The sequence below is a fragment of the Microtus oregoni genome, unplaced genomic scaffold, assembly GCF_018167655.1.
Source record: "Microtus oregoni isolate MIOR12 unplaced genomic scaffold, Mior012 000003F_ref0000135, whole genome shotgun sequence".
Classification (NCBI taxonomy): domain Eukaryota; kingdom Metazoa; phylum Chordata; class Mammalia; order Rodentia; family Cricetidae; genus Microtus; species Microtus oregoni.
The window spans coordinates 64,289,840-64,309,655 of NW_024543062.1; the positions used below are offsets into that span (position 1 = coordinate 64,289,840).

At 47.9% G+C, this 19,816-nt stretch overlaps 1 protein-coding gene across 1 annotated transcript in view; it reads left to right on the plus strand.

Annotated features, from left to right (window-relative positions):
• The window catches only part of Chit1 (chitinase 1), a 47,446-nt gene extending 29,004 nt beyond the window's left edge, over window positions 1-18,442 (plus strand). The window contains 13 exon segments of the mRNA XM_041648679.1: window positions 7,267-7,296; window positions 10,904-11,124; window positions 11,676-11,731; window positions 12,969-13,025; window positions 13,027-13,126; window positions 13,319-13,443; window positions 14,053-14,055; window positions 14,554-14,656; window positions 15,481-15,684; window positions 16,514-16,621; window positions 17,564-17,690; window positions 18,199-18,342; window positions 18,345-18,442. Of these exon segments, the coding sequence (XP_041504613.1) occupies window positions 7,267-7,296; window positions 10,904-11,124; window positions 11,676-11,731; window positions 12,969-13,025; window positions 13,027-13,126; window positions 13,319-13,443; window positions 14,053-14,055; window positions 14,554-14,656; window positions 15,481-15,684; window positions 16,514-16,621; window positions 17,564-17,690; window positions 18,199-18,342; window positions 18,345-18,442 (1,376 nt within the window).
• The last annotated feature ends 1,374 nt before the right edge of the window (window positions 18,443-19,816 follow it).

A 19,816-nucleotide genomic window follows, 5' to 3' on the forward strand; every position in this document is an offset into this window, starting at 1 on the left:
TCTTCGATAAAGGAGCTAAAAGTATACAATGGAAAAAAGAGAGCATCTTCAACAAATGGTGCTGGCAAAACTGGATGTCAATCTGTAGAAGAATGAAAATAGATCCATATCTATCACCATGCACAAAACTCAAATCCAAATGGATTAAAGACCTCAATATCAGTCCGAACACACTGAACCTGATAGAAGAGAAAGTGGGAAGTACTCTACAGCACATGGGCACAGGAGACCACTTCCTATGTATAACACCAGCAGCACAGACACTAAGGGCATCATTGAATAAATGGGACTTCCTGAGGCTGAGAAGCTTCTGTAAAGCAAAGGACACTGTCACTAAGACAAAAAGACAACCCACTGACTGGGAGAAGATCTTCACCAACCCTGCAACTGACAAAGGTTTGATCTCCAAAATATATAAAGAACTCAAGAAACTAGACCGTAAAAGGCTAATCAACCCAATTATAAAATGGGGCACTGATCTGAACAGAGAATTCTCAACAGAAGAACTTCAAATGGCCAAAAGACACTTAAGGTCATGCTCAACTTCCTTAGCGATCAGGGAAATGCAAATCAAGACAACTTTAAGATACCACCTTACACCTGTCAGAATGGCTAAAATCAAAAACACCAATGATAGCCTTTGCTGGAGAGGTTGTGGAGAAAGGGGTACACTCACCCATTGCTGGTGGGAATGCAAACTTGTGCAACCACTCTGGAAAGCAGTGTTTCGGTTTCTCAGGAAATTCGGGATCAACCTACCCCTGGATCCAGCAATACCACTCTTGGGAATATACCCAAGAGAGGCCCTATCATACAACAAAAGTATATGCTCAACTATGTTCATGGCAGCATTGTTTGTAATAGCCAGAACCTGGAAACAACCTAGATGCCCTTCAACGGAAGAATGGATGAAGAAAGTATGGAATATATACATATTAGAGTATTACTCAGCAGTAAAAAACAAGGACTTCTTGAATTTTGCATACAAATGGATGGAAATAGAAAACACTATCCTGAGTGAGGTAAGCCAGACCCAAAAAGAGGAACATGGGATGTACTCACTCATATTTGGTTTCTAGCCATAAATAAAGGACATTGAGCCTATAATTCATGTTCCTAGAGAAGCTAAATAAGGTGAATCCAAAGACAAACACATAGGCATCCTCAGGAATATTAACCTTCATCAGGCGATGAAAGGAGACAGAGACAGAGACCCACACGGGAGCACCGGACAGAAATCTCAAGGTCCAAATCAGGAGCAGAAGGAGACGGAGCACGAGCAAGGAACTCAGGACCACGAGGGGTGCACCCACACACTAAGACAATGGGGATGTTCTATTGGGATCTCACCAAGGCCAGCTGGCCTAGGTCTGAAAAAGCATGGGATAAATCCAGACTAGCTGAATATAGCGGACAATGAGGAATACTGAGAACTCAAGAACAATTGCAGTGGGTTTTTGATCCTACTGCACGTACTGGCTTTGTGGGAGCCTAGGCAGTTTGAATGCTCACCTTAGGAGACCTGGATAGAGGTGGACAGTCCTTGGGCTTCCCACAGGTCAGGGAACCCTGATTGCTCTTCGAGCAGATGAGGGGGGGGGGGACTTGATCGGGGGAGGGGGAGGGAAACGGGAAGCGGTTGTGGGGACGAGGCAGAAATTCTTAATAAATAAATAAATTAAAATAAAAAAAAAAAAATAAAAGACTGTTACCGATAAAAAAAAAAAAAAAAAAAAAATAAAATATTTTTGTATATGGATACAAATTTAAGGTTATTTTTGTCATACTGTATATATGTTTCTATTCTTATTTAAGGTATTGTACCTAAGCAGCTCATTTAAAATGTAATGTATAATTCAGAAATACAGGTTAGTAGTTAGTCATCTCTAATAATCAAATCTGTGACCATGTTAGGTTTGTTTTCAAGATTAAACAGAGATATATTTTAGATAGGGGATCTTCAAACACTTCAGATACCTACAGAATATGGCACTTAAGATGTTTTAATAACCTAAGACTTTTCATGGCAGTGAGACACATCTACTCCTGGCAGCACCAATCTACTTCAGAGACGATGATGGGCACTGAAGAACCTCCATGAGGAGTTTGCTTCATTTATGGCAAAGTTAGTCATTGGGCAAAGAAACTGTCCTTGCCTCAACTGCTGACAGTATGCTGTCCAAAATGGACAAGCTGGACACAAAATAAGGCAACTACCAAACTTTGTCAAGACAAAGTAGGTCAGTCCCTCAAAATTCCTGCTTCACAGTAAAGTCTGTCAGGTATTCTAGGCCTGTAGGCTGAAGATGGATGCCCCAACTGCTGTGGGATAATCCCTTGGTACACTGTGAAGATTTGACACTTGGATTGGTTTGGAAAGGGGTTAAATGGCCAAGAGCTAGGCAGGTAAAGATTAGCTTGTGGACAGAAAGAGGGCACAGAGGAGGGCAGATTCCCCGGCCAGATGCCAAGGAAGTAGGAGATGAACATGCCGTGCTGAAAAAAAAAGGTAAAATGTAGGTTAAAAGTATGGGCTAATTTAAGTTGAAAGAGCTGGTTAGTAACAGGCCTATGTTATCAGCCAAGCATTTATAATTAATAATAAGTCTATGTGTGATGATTTTGGGAGTGAACTGGTGACAGAAAAGCCCACCTACACCCGACATTGCAGAGGAACCTTGGGGTGACTGTCCAGGCAGCCGGATGTCTCTGTCCTTTCTTAGTTTTGGAAGTTGTTGGCTCTGCACTTCCTGTTTACTCAGGTAATGTTATATGCTTCTTGGATCTCTGATGGGGTTAAAGATTAGATAGTTAGAGTTACAATTTTCCTTAGTTATGATAGAAAGTAAATTAGGTACAAAACTTTGGACTCACCAAGATTAAGATAGATAATAGAATATTTTCTCCGAATTTGGCAAATATTAATGAACTAGACATTGTGGATATATTTCTTACTTGATAATTATTCTTAGTATATATAATTTCACATGGTTAGAGTTAAAACCTTTCCTTTTTAGACAAAAAAAAAAACAGAAATGTTGTGGGAGAATTGTTCATGCAGCCAACCTCCTGTGCCAATAAACCACCTTAAATCAAAGCACCAAGTCAGCGATTGGTTGACCAGGACTAGCCATAGAGTTCTTGGAGGACTTAGGAGGTCTGCCAGAGAGGACAGGGAGAGAGGAAAAAGTATTCCAGGGCTGGTGGATCAGAAAAAAACGTGGAGAGAGAGTCAGCCAAATGACTATCCTCTGTCCTTGCATTTACCAGGTCTTTATCTCCATTTCTGACTCCTGAGTTTTCATTACACCTATTACATAATCATTTCAAAGAGCTATCATCGTTTTCAGCTGCAGATCCACAGGTTGAGCCTGCCAGGCTCCAGTGGTCAGACAGATGGCCCTCGTTAAACTAAGTGGGTTACAGAAGAAGACAGAGGTCTGGATGGGAGAAGGGACTTGTATGAAAGCGGGATGTTGGGGCTGGGTGAGAGATGAGGGGCTCGGGTATCTTTTGATTACTTGTCTTGGTCTTGTTAATTTGTTCCCTGTAACCTCTCTCTTCAGATTGAGATGTCTGAGAAAACACGAAAGCAAACAAAATTGCAGGAATTAATATACATCTTTCAACAACGGTCTCAATTCCTCCACAACAAGACACTAACAGATTTGATTAGAAAACAGAATCCATCGTTTTGCTGCCGCCAAGAAACATACCTCACCATCTCATTGACACAGGAAAGTGCTTTTTAAACAGGATCCTGGTAGTGTAGCCATTATGGCCAACAATTAATAAATGGGACATTAGAAAATAAAAACCTTTTGTACAGCAAAGGACACCAGCATTTGAGTGAAGAGGCAGCCTACAAAATATGAAAAAAATCTTTACCAACTATATATACAAGGGTTTTATCTAGACAACACAAAGAACTCAAAAAACTACACATCAAGAAAACAACCCAATTGAAGATGAGGCATAAACCTAAGTAGAAGCCGAGTATGGTGGTGCCTGTCTTTAATCCCAGCACTAGGAAGGCAGAGGTGGGCGGATCTCTGAGAGTTTGAGGACAACCTTGTTTATATAGTGAGTTCCAAGACAGCTAGGGCTGTCTCAAAAAAAAAAAAATGAATTCTCAGAGGTTGAACTACAAATGGCTCTGAAATGCTTTTTAAAATTCTCAACAGCCTTTGCAATCAGGGATATGCAAATTAAAACTTCTTTGAGATTAATTCTTACTCCAGTCAAAATGGCTAAGATTATAAAAAAAATAACAAAACAAAAGTTGACAAATTCATGGATATGGGGAAAAGGGAGCACTATTCCCTGCTGGTGGGAGTACAGACTGGTGCAGCCACTATGGGAAACAGTATTCAAAAAGCTAGAAATCGATTTGGCACATGATTCACCAAACCACTGTTGGGCACATACACCAAGGACTGTATATCCTCTTACAGACAGACCTGCTCATCCAAGTTCACTGCAGCTAACTCACAGTAGCCAAGAAATGGAAACACCCTAGATTTCCATTACTGATGAATGGATCATGAAAATGTGATACATTTATGCAACGGAATATTACTCAGGTATTAAGAAAAATGAAATTGTAAAATTCTCAGGTAAATGGGTGAAGCTAAAAGCAGCCATTCTGAGGGAGGTGACCCAGACCCAGAGAGACAGGCAGTACATGTCTTCTCTCATCCGTGAGTAAATCCTCATATATGTATGTTTCATTTGGACTCCCCATAGAGGTCAGGAAATTAGTAAAAGGCTATGGCGGGAGTTTCAAGGAAAGAGAGCTAGAACACGGTGGCAGAAAGCCTTAAAGGAGGTTAGTGGAGAGGGAAGGGTTAACTGGGGGAGGAAATGGGAGAGCAAAGAGAACTAACACTGAATATCTCTTGAAGACGCCATACGAAAATGACTTTATTACTGCCAAAGTACAGCCATTATTACTGTAGAAGCTCCCATATGAAATTTAAATGGAGCCACCCTGTAACAGGGTAGCAAAGCCCTTACTAGACACCACCAGCAAACAAATAAAAAGCCCAGTGCCAGGAGTTGGTCATCTCTTTTAGCAACGTTGGGCAGTGAGGTCCCATAGACCTCCAAACATTCCAGGCTACTGCCAATGCTCTTGGTTTCCCTCTGGACCTTGACGGTGAGGCCCCACTGCAAAGACACTACACCCCTGAGTCAATGGACAGCAAGGAAAAACACACGAGGACGCAGGGAAAGGGCATGCACGACGCAGGCAGGCAGAGCAGGAGCATGCTGCCACAGGTCATTGGATGACTCAAGTTGTCAGATCTAGAAGATGAAAGAGAAGTCCTCTAGAGCCTCCAGAGCGGTCACAGCCCCGCCACACACTCATTTCAGACTGCTTCCTCCAGAGCCAGGGCAGACGAAGTTCCTGCTTTAAGGGTCCCAGCTCGTTACAGAAACTGTAGGGAGTTGGCACTGCACAGGTCTTGACTACTGCTGGTTTCTTAATCGCTGTTTATCACCGTGGATATTTCCTCAATCATGGGTGAAACAAGTTAGTATCATGGAAAGAGTAAAAATAACACCGTAAAAATAGCTTCTTTGTGAGCCAGTTAACTCACAGCTGGAGGAACTGAAGTTCAGGGAAGGCTGTGGAAGACTGGGGGACACAGCTGCCCTGGCCGGTGAGTCCCTTGTCTTCTCCTGGGTGGCAGCAGGCTTGGCGCTGCACACGGTGTCCACCAGCCCACACAAAGAGCAGGTTCACGCTTGGCCAACAGGAAGGCTGCACTCCCTTCCACCTTCTTCTCTCTGCCTTCTGATTTGGCCATAGCAAATGTCCACTTTTCATCCTTTGATCGTTCCAGAAAAGCAAGAATTTTGAAAGATCAATGTGTCATGTTTTTTTTCAAGCCAGGCCACTGGACATCCCAGTTCTCCATTTGCGACCCACAGTCCTCATCCCTCCTCCCTCAGGTGGGCTGTGCACAGCAGGCCAGTTAGCTAAGAGCAGAGCGAGATCTGTGGAGCGGGTGTGCACAGGACTGGCATCTGCCAGAGCCAGCATCATGGTGCAGTCATGGCCTGGGCAGGTGTGTAGTCTTGGACAGGGAGAGTGAATAAGAGCCATGGTGTGTGAGGGTGTGCATGGCCTGTCCCTCCCTCATACTTACTGTGCATGGAAGCAAAAGGGCGCAGGAGATGTTGGGTTCATTCCACTTGTCCATGCCTCCTAGCCTGACTACCCTTTCCAGCCCAAGAGTGTTTGTGTTGTAAGGGGAAGTTCTTCCACAAGCCCTTTCCTGGAAATGCACCTGGTGAGCCCCTGCGCTGGATGTCTCTTCCCTCCTGAGTATTCAGGTTCAAGAAGCAGCACCCAAGGGTCACCTTTCCTAACCTTGTATTGGTTGTTCTCTGAGAAAACATCCTGAGGGCCAATAACGTGGGTGTTCTTATAAAATAAAATATTATTTTATATATTTATATCATGTGTATTTATAATTTATTTTTTGTATATGTATACATGCCTGTGTGAGTTTATGTGCACCACATGCATCCCAGTGCCCACAGTGGCCAGAAGAGGACACCAGATCCCTTGAATGGAATCACAGCTGTCATGAGGTCCCCAGTGTGAGCACTGGGAGTTGAACCCAAGGCCTCTGCAAGAGCAGCAAGCGCTCTTAATCACCACGGTCTCCCAATCTTTTCCTGCAAACTTCATGCAGATTTTTCTTTTTTATTAAAAAGAAAATACAAGGTCACCAGAAAGGTGAAAACAAATTCTTTGAAGGATTCTACTAGGTCTCCAAGGCTGCTGGAACATTCTTAGCCTCTTGTGGCAAGTGGCAGGTTCATAAGTCATTGGGTCCAGAGGGACCAGGTGCCAAGCCCATCGGGAGATGGGGTCTCCTTCCCAGCCTTTCAGCTGGGCTCTTCCTAGCCCTGGGGTGGGGGCTCCTCCCATTCCACAGAGGAGCTTTTCCTCACTTGCTTGCTGTTTTCCCATAATCTTCCCAAGTCCACCCCGTTCTCTGTTGGGACTCTAGAGCATCCTCATAGCCGTGAAAACTTCCATCAGCTTCCAGATTCAGGCCTGGACTGAAGCAGGCCCGGACTGTCAAGTCTAGGTGAAGAGGTGAACAGTTTACTTGTACGTGAGTCTCCTCTGGAAGGAGGAAGCTTGGTTTGTATGATTCTGATTTTACAGGCCACCTGCACATGAGGCCTGGGCCTGTGACCATGAGAATGGTATCCTGACCTTGGCTTCTTTTCTTGGCTTATCAGGTGTGATGACTCCATTGATGGTCCAGTGGGGTAAATGACACCTCTTTTTAGGCCAGTACTTGCTCCCTCAGTCCATCCCTGTTTCTGCTCTACTCCCCCATCCCAGCCACTACACACACATGTGCACATACACACACATACATTCACACATGCATCTACATATGTACACAAACAGACACACCAACACTCTGTTTCTGTTATATTCCTCCATTCCAGCACATGTGCACACAAAATCACTGATGGACACACATATCCCAAGAGCTCTTGCTGGACCAAGAGAACTAACTTCCAAGCTCAGCCCTCTGCAATTCCCTAAAAGCCCCACCATTCTTTATATATATATTTTTTATTGAAAAAATTTCTGCCTCCTCCCTGCCTCCCCCCACTCCTCTACCCCTCCCCCCACTCCTCTCCCCCTCCCTCTCCAGTCCGAATTGCAGTCAGGGTTCCCTGCCCTGTGGGAAGTCCAAGGTCCTCCCCACTCCATCCAGGTCTAGGAAGGTGAGCATCCAAACAGGCTAGGCTCCCACAAAGCCAGTACATGCATTAGAATCAAAACCCAGTGCCATTGTCCTTGGCTTCTCATCAGCCCTCATTGTCCGTCATGTTCAGAGAGTCCAGTTTTATCCCATGCTTTTTCAGTCCCAGTCCAGCTGGCCTTGGTGAGCTCCCAATAGATCAGCCCCACCGTCTCATTGGGTGGGTGCCCCCTCGCGGTCCTGACTTCCTTGCTCATGTTCTCCCTCCTTCTGCTCCTCATTTGAACCTTGGGATCTCAGTCCAGTGCTCCAATGTGGGTCTCTGTCTCTATCTCCATCCATCACCAGATGAAGGTTCTATGGTGATATGCAAGATATTCATCAGTATGGCTATAGGATAGGGCCATTTCAGGGTCCCTCTCCTCAGCTGCCCAAGGAACTAGCTGGGGACATCTCCCTGGACACCTGGGAGCCCCTCTATAGTCAAGTCTCTTGCCACCCCTAAGATGGCTCCCTTAATTAAGATATGTACTTCCTTGCTCCCATATCCACCCTTCCTTTATCCCAACCATCCCATTCCCCCAAGCTCTCCCCCTCCTCCCCTTCTCACTTTTCTCTCCCCATTTCCCTTACCCCCATCCCACCCCACCCCCAAGTTCCCAATTTTTGCCCAGCAATCTTGTCTACTTCCAATATCCAGGAGGATAACTATATGTTTTTCTTTGGGTTCACCTTCTTATTTAGCTTCTCTAGGATCACAAATTATAGGCTCAATGTCCTTTATTATGGCTAGAAACCAATTATGAGTGAGTACATCCCATGTTCATCTTTTTGGATCTGGGTTATCTCACTCAGGATAGTGTTTTCTAATTCCATCCATTTGCATGCAAAATTCAAGATGTCATTGTTTTTTACCGCTGAGTGATACTCTAATATGTATACCACACTTTCTTCATCCATTCTTCCATTGAAGGGCATCTACCACCATTCCTTCTTCCAAGAAGATTTTTGCCTTCTCACCCACTAGCTGACCCCTTCCAGGCCATAGGACCAGCTGTGTCCTCCTCTCTGTGTCTCCCAAGATCCCTTGCTCCTGTATCTGCTCTGGGAGCATCTGCACACTTTTTAGTGTGTATTGCAGTTTCTATAGCTCTTTTTCTCCCACAGACTCTGAGCCCAGGGCTACGGGAAGCCAAGTTCAGCCCTGTGGACCCACACTGTATCTCATGTCAGTGAGGACGTTTGTGCTTGCGTGTGCCGGTGGGTGTGGAACTGAAGAGAGTCAGAAGGGGGCTCCCACGTCAAACAAAAAGATCTCAGATCTCCCAGGCATCTCAACAACTCAGACTCTCAGGTCCCTTTCCATCCCACCTGCTTGCTGGGCATCAGTGGTTCAGGGATGCTGGCCTCTCAGGCTCTTCTTCTGAAGATACCAGGCATGCTAGGTTTAGAACTGTGTGCTCATCTCCTCTCTTGGTTGCACAGGAGGGGTCAGGCAGGAGCCCAGAGAGGTAACGTGTATGGGGAGGTAGTGAGGTGGGAGATTTCTCCAAGAGCTAATGGAAGCCCTGGCCGCTCATAGGCCACATCAGCACAGCACAGGGAGAAGACTTGTGGACCAGGAATTAATGTCTGCAAGCACCCTGAACAGAACTCAGCCTGCATCAGCACTCAGCTGTGAACTCACAGCCGTCAAGCTGTCCTACGAGACACTGTGTGGGCGGATGACCCCTCTTCAAGAGGAGGACGCTGATTATATAAGCAGTAGGCTGGCATGCAAGAGGGCCTGCTTTACCTCAGCGCCATATTGACGCTGTTGTGTAAAATGCACTTGGAGCATCTGATGGGCAGTGGTGACACATGACTCCACGTGACTTCCTGATTCTTTCCTTCGTGCTCTGGGGTGTCTTTCCTGCCTGGGTCTCCTCTTCCTTTAGCTATGAGGAGCTCCCCAATCCTTATACACTCACTCCTTCTAACAAGATCCATTCCTGGTTTATTTCCATCAGAACCACCGACTATCCAAGCATTCCTCTTTCAGAGCTGACCACATGCTCAGGGTTGGGTATCCATGAACTGAGTTTTCACTCACGGTCACCTTATACCCTGTCCCCTCCTCCACCTTCTCCCTGACACTGGACACACAGAGGGGGTACAGTCAGGAGGTTGTAAAGAGATTCTGTTGTAACGAAAGGAAGTCCCAGGGCCTCGACACCAAGCTCACCACTCCACCAAGTCCCTGGCATGAAATATTACCTTGTGTGTCCCGGAGTTGATCAGGAGGAGACCCCAGAGTCCAGATGGAGTAAGACCAAACAGGACATGGACCCAGAGTTTGTTTTGACTGATGGGGATGGAGACCACAAATCTTGCTTTTTGATGCCCTGGTCCTCACTCAGGGCTGCTTTTCAAGGGACCATCAGCGTTAGCCCACTGGGCACAGGGCCTCCCCTGCAGCCTCTCACAAGTTATAAGGACGCAGGACAGAAGCTACCTTTCCCGCATAATATAGGCGCTTTACCCGAACCTTCGCAACAACATTGACAAATGTAGGCTCTCTACAAGGAATAACAAATAAATGCAAAGTGCTCTAATGGAAGATTAAAGAAACATGAGCCAGGGCCCGTGACTGGAATGGCCTCTCTCTGCCGTTCACATATTTGCATCTTAATTGGCATTGTGAAGTATTCCCAGCTGTGTTCTGAAGGTTCCACTCTCTTCCTTTGGCAAAAGAACGTGTCATGTTAACTCCCTTTGGGCCTTGTGATGGGGCCGCCTAGGGCTGCCGAGTGTTTCAGGCCCTGGAGCAGATACGGAAGCCTGTCATTCAGGCCTTGGCCCGAGGGACCTGGACTCTGAACCTCTCAGGAGTCATGCTGGCTGAGAAGTCTCCCAGGCTCGTGAACCTCGGTTTGCACTGGGTGGAGTGAGCTTGGTAATGAGGGTCCTGCCAGTGACGGGTGGCCTGTGGGCCCATGACTAACCTATACAAACGCTTTCCTAACTGGGAGGTGCCCAAACAAAAGCAAGCTGTATTTCTGTCCAGCTCTCAACCCTCAGCTGGGTAACTAAGAACTCACGGGCTTTATCCACCTGGGGCGGAGACCGCCAGTTCCCAGGGCCTCTCTGACTTTAATCCCCACCCCTTTACCCATGAGGCTCTGCTGCAAAACTGGTCTGCTTCTACACACCGACTGGGGGCGGGACGGAGTGGGGGGGTGGAGGGTGGAGGGGAGCGCGATTCCTACCCAGGGACATAGACCCCAGCCTGTGTACCCATCTCATCTATGCCTTTGCTGGCATGGACAGTCACCAGCTCAGCTCTGTAGAGTGGAACAACAAACTTCTCTACCAGGAGCTGAAACAGCCTAAAGAAGATGTGAGGCGAATGGGAGGAGGGGTGAAGGGTGGACAGATTACCCCTCTTCCATCCAGAAACTCTCCATCCTTGCATCGACCTGCACCCCCGTCCCACCCCACCCCCAGTCTCTCTCTCTGCTTACCTGTGCTTATATAGAAGAGATAGGGGTAGATAAGAAAATTGTAAAGGCCCCTTCTGGTTTAAATCTAAACAAGATCAGAATTGCAGAACTGTTTTCTACTCTGAGCAATTTCCCTCCTCTTGGGCATGCTCTAAAATGTATCCATCCTGAGCTACCTTACAAAGCCCCTCTGGGGACCCTGGTCACTTACTTCCGGAGTTCCTTGGGAATGTGCTCCTGTGTAATGCTGTCCCAGTTAGACACAGGGTCCTCTTTGTCACACACATGTCTTTGCTGTCCCAAGCTACATCTCCAAACGCACTCAACGCAGCTGTGTACACGGGAGTCAGCGCATGCTCAGACCTGTCCCTACTGTTCCTCTCACCTCAGCTCTTGCCCATCCTACACGCTGGTGAGATGCAGCCTCGCACATCTCTTGTCTTTTCAGGAACCCAAGCTGAAAACTCTGTTAGCTGTCGAGGGCTGGGACTTTGGTACCCAGAAGGGAGTGGACTTGGACGACAGGGTAGCAGAACCTTTGGAAGGGAATGTGGCACACTGGCTGACAAGCCCTCCTCAGGGAAGGTCGGGCAGGCCAAAGCATGACAAGGGGTGGGGTCCTGGACCGTGGGATTTTTTTCACTCTGGTTCTAGGCCCTTATCAGGTTAGGATGGCAGTGGTGCAGGCTTGGCTTCAGGTTGCAGAGACCCAGTCTTATCAGAAGGCCAGAATCTAAAGCAGCAGAGAGCTCTGACCACTCCAGCCTCAGTTTCCTCCTCCATGAAGTGGCTGAAGAGGGGACCAGGGACTCCAGACAGCGCACAGCCTATTTTCTGAGTGCTTGAATAAGATATCTTGTCAGTGAGATGGAGCTTGCCTGCCAAATTATTGTCCACATCTGTAATGGGTTTTTTTTTTATTTATGAAAATAATGGAGCTAAAAATATCCTAAAGATCTAGACTATATTGTTCCCAAAACTTTATATAGTTAAAAAATATTTTGGTGCTAAGAGACCTTTTGAGAATTCGATGGATGTTATGACTCAACTTCCCAAAATAACACATTTTTTATTAACATCGTTAAGGTTGTTAGCTCAGTATTCCCAGAGACATGGACCTAAGAATTAACAGCATTAATTTAATTATGTTAGAAGTTAATAAAAATAGAATCAGTTTGAAGGAAAAAAGTTAAAATCCTTAAAAATTCCAAGACTTCTGGGGGGGTTCTACCAAGCAGGGAAGAGAGGGAAAGATGTCCCCTGGGGCCAGTGTAGAAATTCAGAAGATCTCTGGGCAGCCCAAAGGTTAGCGCCAGCACATGCCCTCCACTTAACCTGCCAGGGAGCCAACCAAGGGGTCCCCAGTTTCCCAGCTTCTTCCTGGTCTCTCTGCTTGTCCCCCTTATGGCTCCTTAGAAGTCTGTGCCTTTTCTTCCAGTCTCATGGAGAGTAGGGGGTGGGGGTAGTTCTGAATGACAGTGATACAGTCCAAGGAACTGCAAGGGGATTGGGGCAGCCCCGGTGACACTGACTTTGGGGGTTAGAGAGCACTTTCATTGTTCCTTTCTGTAACCAGGCCCTAACCTGTCATCAAACACCCCAGTAGCCCTGGCAGCCAGCATACAGCCCTCCTGGTGTAAATACAAGATTGGGATCCTGAGTACATTCCTACTTGCCTGTGAGCAAGACAGTAGTCTCTGGTCTAGCCCCAGCCAGGCCACACCCTTTCATCACTTCACAGGTTCACAGATATGGTGGCCACGGCCAGCAACAGGCAGACCTTTGTCACCTCAGCCATAAGGTTTTGATGGACTTGACCTTGACTGGGAGTACCCAGGAAGCAGGAGCCCCACAGTAGACAAAGATAGATTCACAGCCTTGCTGCAAGGATGGCTGGGTGTGACTAGAGTCACCTAGTCTGCCAAGTGACGGGGGTGGGGGTGGCCCTACAGTACTTGAGTGCTGCTGTGTCCCCAGGGCCAGCAGCTTCAGACTCCAGAGTATGAACACCCATGGGTGAGGGTGGGGGTGTGACAGGGTGGAGGGTCCTGCTGCTCCTGCCTCTGCCTTCACTCCGCATTCTTCCCGCAGGACTTGGCCACAGCTTTCCAGGAGGAAGCCCAGAGCTCAGGGAAGGAACGACTCCTTCTGACTGCAGCAGTGCCCACTGGACAAGACCATGTGGATGCTGGCTATGAGGTGGACAAGACTGCTCTGTGAGTCTCAGGCAGTCTACGCAGACCCCATGACCTCCAAGGCTGGAGAGGTCCAGGGTGCTTGAGCTCCTCGGAAATGGAGCCAATCTCTGCCTTCAAAATGTGACTTTCAGTCAGGCGGTGGTGGTGCACAGCTTTAATCCCAGCACTCGAGAGGCAGAGGCAGGCAGATCTCTGGGTGTTCGAGGCCAGTCTGGTCTACAGAGCCAGTTCCAGGATAGCCAGAGCTACACAGAAAGACCTTGTCTTGAAAAACAAACAAACAAACAACAACAACAAAAGGATGTGGCCTTCAGATGCTCCCAGGTGTCTGGGAAGTACATTTTCTGTATCTGCTGTTCGGTTATTCCAGATCTTTTTTGCAGGTGTGTGTGGGGGGGGGGTGCGGTTGGGGTGTTTGTTCCTTTCTTCCTTGGGAGCTCACAGTTAAAGAAAGAACACCTTTGGAGCAGGGAGGGAGAGCAAAGCCCTTAAGCATCTCCAAGAATATGGGAGGTCACATGTTAGCTCCACAGTGTGGTGTGTGGAGCTATAGCCCATATGACACCTGAGAGCTGGTGTGCATGCGTGTGTGTGTGTGTGTGTGTGTGCTCTACCTCCAGCACTCAGGAGGTAGAGATAGGAGAGTCTCAGTGAATCTGAAACCATCCTGCTCTGCACAGTGAGTGCCAGGCCAGCTACGTGGAGTGTGTGTGTGTGTGTGCGCGCGCGCGCGTGCGTGCGCATGTGTGTGTGGGGGGGGCATTAGAAAGTTTGTGAGAAATGCAGCCTGCTGAGTAAGAGCCTACATTTTAGTGGGATTCTCAAGGGACTTGTATAATCATAAAACTTGGGAAGCACTGAACTAAATTGCTTCCAAAGTGGCAAAATCAAACCAGCACAGAACAGTAGGCACTTGAGGGTGCTGAAGAGACAGTAAGCAGGGGGAGGCCACCAAAGACAATGGGCAGCCCCACAGTGCTAAGGAGACTGGTCTAAAGGTGGTGGTGGAGAATGTCATGAACAGAGCCAGAAGGGAACCTCCCCACCACACTAAGGGAAGCAGGAAGAGAGGCCCCGGTCGTCATCTCCCACCCATGTTCCCACCTCTTCCTACTCCTCCTGCGGGAGCCTGGATTTCATCAACCTTATGGCTTATGACTTCCATGGCTCCTGGGAAAAGACCACAGGACACAACGGCCCCCTCTACAAAAGGCAAGAAGAGAGCGAGGCAGCGTTGGGGTTCAGTGTGGTAAGGAGTCAGTGGGCAAGACGGGGTCCTCTGTCTGGCAGGACCTGCTCAGTGGCCTCATTTGAACCCCAACCCCCTAATGAAAAAGAAAACCAGGAAAGCCAAGCGAGACACCAAGGAACCAGATGTCTTTGCCACTTTATTCTATCCTGCACTCTTGGGGGTGAAGCCTCACTTCTCGGCAGCATCTTAGATAACAGAGAAAGTCACTTTAATGACATCAGACACACAGGACCAATGGCGAAGCCTCCTTGGAACTTGGCTCTCCAGCCAATATGACTCCCACGTGTTTCACATGCTCATCCCTAGTCCAAGGTTGGTGATGCCAAGGAGAGACTGTCACTCAGAGAGGAACTGCCCAGCCTCAGAAAAGGCCAGGCTGGTCTTAGGCTACAGTTGTCTTTTCCTGCCCGACTCTTTCTCCTGAGAAGTCTGGATACTTTCCATAAGCCCGGTCTATACCTACAAGTCAAGTTTCTAGAGAGACGGGGGAGGAAGGACCTCCTCTGCTGGAGCCAAGGCTCTCCATGAGCATCCCACTCCTGCCCATCTTCTTTCAGTCCCACCTTAGACTCCTGAATCCTGGGAGAGAAGCTGCAAGGTCCAATAGCCAGATTCAGAGCTTTGGAACCAGCAACTGTCGACCAGACAAATAGTCACCGATAGTCCATTGTATGCCAGGTAAAGTGTTTAGAATAAAACTAATACAAATAGCCATTTGAATTCAAGGACTTAATGCATATACGAGCATCTGCTAGAACCCCATTCTCGGGCAATCAGAACTAAGGTAAAGACAGATTGATCAGGCCCTCCTTTTCTATCTGGATGCTGCTGTGCAGCTCTGGCTGCAGAAGGGGACACCTGCCAGAAAACTGATCCTTGGGATGCCCACCTATGGAGGCTCCTTCACCCTGGCCTCTTCATCAGACAACAGAGTTGGGGCCCCAGCCATGGGGCCTGGTACTCCAGGCCCCTATTCTAGGGACGGAGGGATACTGGCTTACTTTGAGGTAAGAAGGCCTTTACTATCCTGAGTATGGTGGAGGGCCAGGGGCTCCTGGAAGGTGAGAGGGCTTCTCCTGCAGTTGCTGAGAAAAGGAGAGAAGCATGGAGAATTCTGGCCAAGGGAACCCCTTTCTACCCTGGTCATCTTGTTTCTATCCTGGAGCTCAGGTAACTGAAGGCAAAATCCACAGTTCTAGGCTACTGCACAGAACTTCTCGTGTTCTCTAGGCTTCCCCAGATGGGTAGTTTTCAACCTCCGATCTCCTCTTGGCATGAGGGAACAGGTAGTGTTAATCCCAAAGATTCAAGAAGAAAGACCACTGGCCCAAATAATCATGACCAAATTAATTAAAGTTTTTTTTTTATTTGTGTACATAGGCTGCCTCCCCCTAAGGCAGGGTTCAAGAGACCTGGCGAAGATAAGGTTTTTATAGCTGTTTCCATATTGGGAATTTGTCAGGCAAATAGGTGGGGTTACAAGAACAGAACTTAAGCATATCAGGTTGGTCATAAAGACCTCCTGAAACAAGATGTGATTGCAAGGTGGTCATAACAGGGTAGCCATAGCAAGGTGGTCATAACAACAGGTAATCATAACAACCTTTTTGAAACAAAGTCATGATTGTCATTTCCTGGAATAGGCAATACAGAACCATTTGTAGTTAAGATTACAGGTGGGGCATAACCCAATCCTTGAGAAAGAGAGTTTAATCATAAACAGGAATGAGCCCCATTTGTCTTTTAAAATGGGTTTTAAGCCTAACATGGAGGCAAGCCTGTTTATCAGTACCTATCAGTGTTCTTCTTCCTCCCTAACACAGCTCTGTTCTACAGGTCTGCTCCTGGAAGGGAGAACACAGAATTAAGGAACAGAAGGTGCCCTACATCTTCCAAGACAGTCAATGGGTGGGATTTGATGACAGGGAAAGCTTCGGAGCTAAGGTGAGGCCCAGCCCTACTGGGAGGGGGTGGCCCCCACAGATCTAAGGCCTGTCAATAACACTAGCCCCAGACTCTCTTCATGGATGGGTGTTCTTGTAAGTGCCCCAGCATTTCACCCTCTTCATGTGACCACATTTAAACACTTATCATCTGTTGATGAAGAAGAGGCACCATAAAGGTGGGGATGTGGATCAGCGTTAGGGTGTTTGCCTGGCGTGTACAGGGTTCAATCCCTAGTACAGAGAAACATGCATGCACACTCATTCATAGTGTGTGTGTGTGTGTGTGTGAGAGAGAGAGAGAGAGAGAGAGAGAGAGTTTGAGAGAGAGAGAGAGAGATTTCTCTGCATGAGTAATCCTCTTGATAAGATTTGTATTTTACCAAAATGCTAAATTCTGTAGGCACATGGGAGGCAGATATACGTGTGGTGGGACATGGGATTTTATCCAGTCTGTTGGCCAGATTTGGAGTTTTCAGAAAAGCTGATAAAGTGTCCTGTGGGAATTAGAAAGAGTAGAAGCTGTTCAAGGAGATGGGGGGAAGGTGTGGGAGGAAGCGTGCTTGAGGCAAGTCCTAAAGCCCAGAATGTACTCATACAGGGAGGAAACTATAGGCAGACAGGGTGGAGAAGGAAGAAATGGACCCTGAGAACAGGGTGGGACCCATGAAGGAGAGTGAGGCCGGTAAGGGGTCTAGACCACCCTCCGTCAGCTCCCAGACACTCCACGGACAAACCTCGTGGTGCTCTGAATATCTCTGAGGAAACACACAGCCACAGTAGATTCCCTCAGGAATCCTGAGGGTGGCAAAGAAATGAAGATATGAAGACAAAGCTAGCTTCAGAAATTTCTGGAAACTGAGAGCTGATTCCCTGTGGTGACTGAACCTATAACAACCAGTAGGAAATACTTTAAAGGCCCACATATGCTCATCCTCCCCAGGTCAGCTATCTGAAACAGAAGGGGCTGGGAGGGGCCATGGTCTGGGCCTTGGACTTGGATGATTTCACTGGTTCCTTCTGCAAACAGGGCCAGTACCCTCTCATCCGGACCCTGCAGCAGGAGCTGAGTGAGTCGGGGGAAGAGAGGTTAACTCAGGGAGAGGGTTACACACCCTCCCCTCTCATATGTCTTTCTGAGGAAACAGCTGTGCCCCAATATTGTGATTTCTCAAACTGCACGCACCCCAGGAGCTAAGGAAACTGTTGAAACTGTGCTTCTGCACCCCCTTCCTGTTTCATGTTGGCAATACCTGCCAGGGTGTAGAAACAGGGACTCCCTCCAAGATCTCAGCCTGAGGACAGCTGTTTGCTCTCACCAAGAAGAAAGCCACCCCTCACCCTGTTGTGCGGGACCCCCGTCACCAGTTTATGGCTAGGTGTCACAGCTGGTATGTAGTCACCGGCTCCCTACTACTTTGTAGCTCAGGTGGTCTTCCAGGCAGTGCCCAGCAGTCATGGCTGTGGTCTGGATGTGGTGTATGGGGAGCAGGGCTTCTGCCACCTGTGGCTGCTACCCTGTGTTTGTGTGTGGAATCTGTTGGGCTGGTATTGGTGGTATCTTCATTGTCTTTCTTGGTCTTCCACACATGCCTCCAAGAAGCCCTGAACAGGAAGCTCCTGGGCCACACCAGCCTCCTGAACCAGAGCAGGGACCCAGCCCAGGGCTAGATACCTTCTGCCAGGGCAGAGCTGATGGGTTCTACCCCAACTCTGGAGACAACCCACTTACTATAGCTGTGCATGGGGACAGCTGTTCAAGCAGAGCTGTCCCCCAGACCTGGTGTTTAGTGACTCTTGCAGGTGTTGTACTTGGAGCTGAGTCTCTGGAACCCTGTCCACCCCAGCCTGAGGCCAGGCCTGGGATCCCCCAACAGCCTGCCTCTGTGTTCCCAAGGGGCTGCAGGCTTCTCTGTTCGTTCAATGACTGGGCCTCTACTCCACTTCTTTTTTTTTTAAGATTTATTTATTTATTATGTATACAGTGTTCTGTCTGTCTGTATGATTGCTGGCCAGAAGAGGGCAGATGGCTGTGAGCCACCATGTGGTTGCTGGGAATTGAATCAGGACCTCTGGAAGAACAGCCAGTGCTCTTTACCTCTGAGCCATCTCTCCAGCCCTCTGCTCCACTTCTTGGCTTCCTTTGTCTCTTCTGGTTTCCCCTTTACCTGCAAAATAAATTTTTAGTTTTCACCCCTGATTGTAACTCAGAGGCTAAAGCACCCTGTTGACTCAGAAACTTCCCTAGGGGAACAAGAGGACAGGGGTGGCATACAGCAGGCAAAAGTCAGAGCCAGAAGGTACATTTAGGATGTGCCAGGCTCCGTGAAAGTCTCACCTCACTGAGTCCACCTGCCAGCAAGCATCTGCCAGCATACAGGTACAGGTGACAGCATGCAGGACATGGGCAGGCCCTGCATGTCCGCTGGTCCTTGGTTCAGGAGCCTTTGGGGGAAGATGCTTAACCTCCGCTAGACAGTTATTTCCCCAGTGGACACGCGATGGCAGCAGAGAAGAGTTTTTCCCAGTCTACTGCTCTGTCTGCTGCCACTAGCAAAGCCACCAGTCTTCGGTGGACTGAGTCACCCACGCACCTGCCAGGGCTCCAGCGTTTTCCATAAGGACTGTCTTGGCACTAAGCGTTCACTCGGAAATGAAGCCTATGGGGCCTCTCACAGGCCTCACCTCAACCACCACTCCCAATGACACAGAATGACCATTATCTGCATTTTACAGGCATCTCAGTAGAAGGCTGATTCTAGCTAGTTCTGAGTCCAGAACAAAGGCCTAAATTGGGCCAAGACAAGCACGTGCCCTGGGGACCACCTATTAAAGTGTGGTCTAGCTAAATGGGGTGTCACGTGCCTACAGTCTCAGCACTCGTGGGGCTGAGGCAGGAGGATTTTGGGCATCAGAGTGAGACACCGTCTCAAATAAACAATCAGAAATAAAATAGCAAATGAATAATACACATCTCTTGCAGCTTTGGGAGGTACTTTGATTGTTGCATTTAAAGAAAAATCTTCACATTCCCTAAAGGTCCACCCTGTCATGCACTTACTGGAAGCCTGGTTGGGGAAGTGACTCAGATGGGCTGTCAGGAATGAGTTAGGTCTGGAGAGAGGCTGGTGACTGGGCTCTTGTTTGTTTGAGCACAACCACAAAGCCTTAAGAGGACCTTGCCCATTCCTGCACC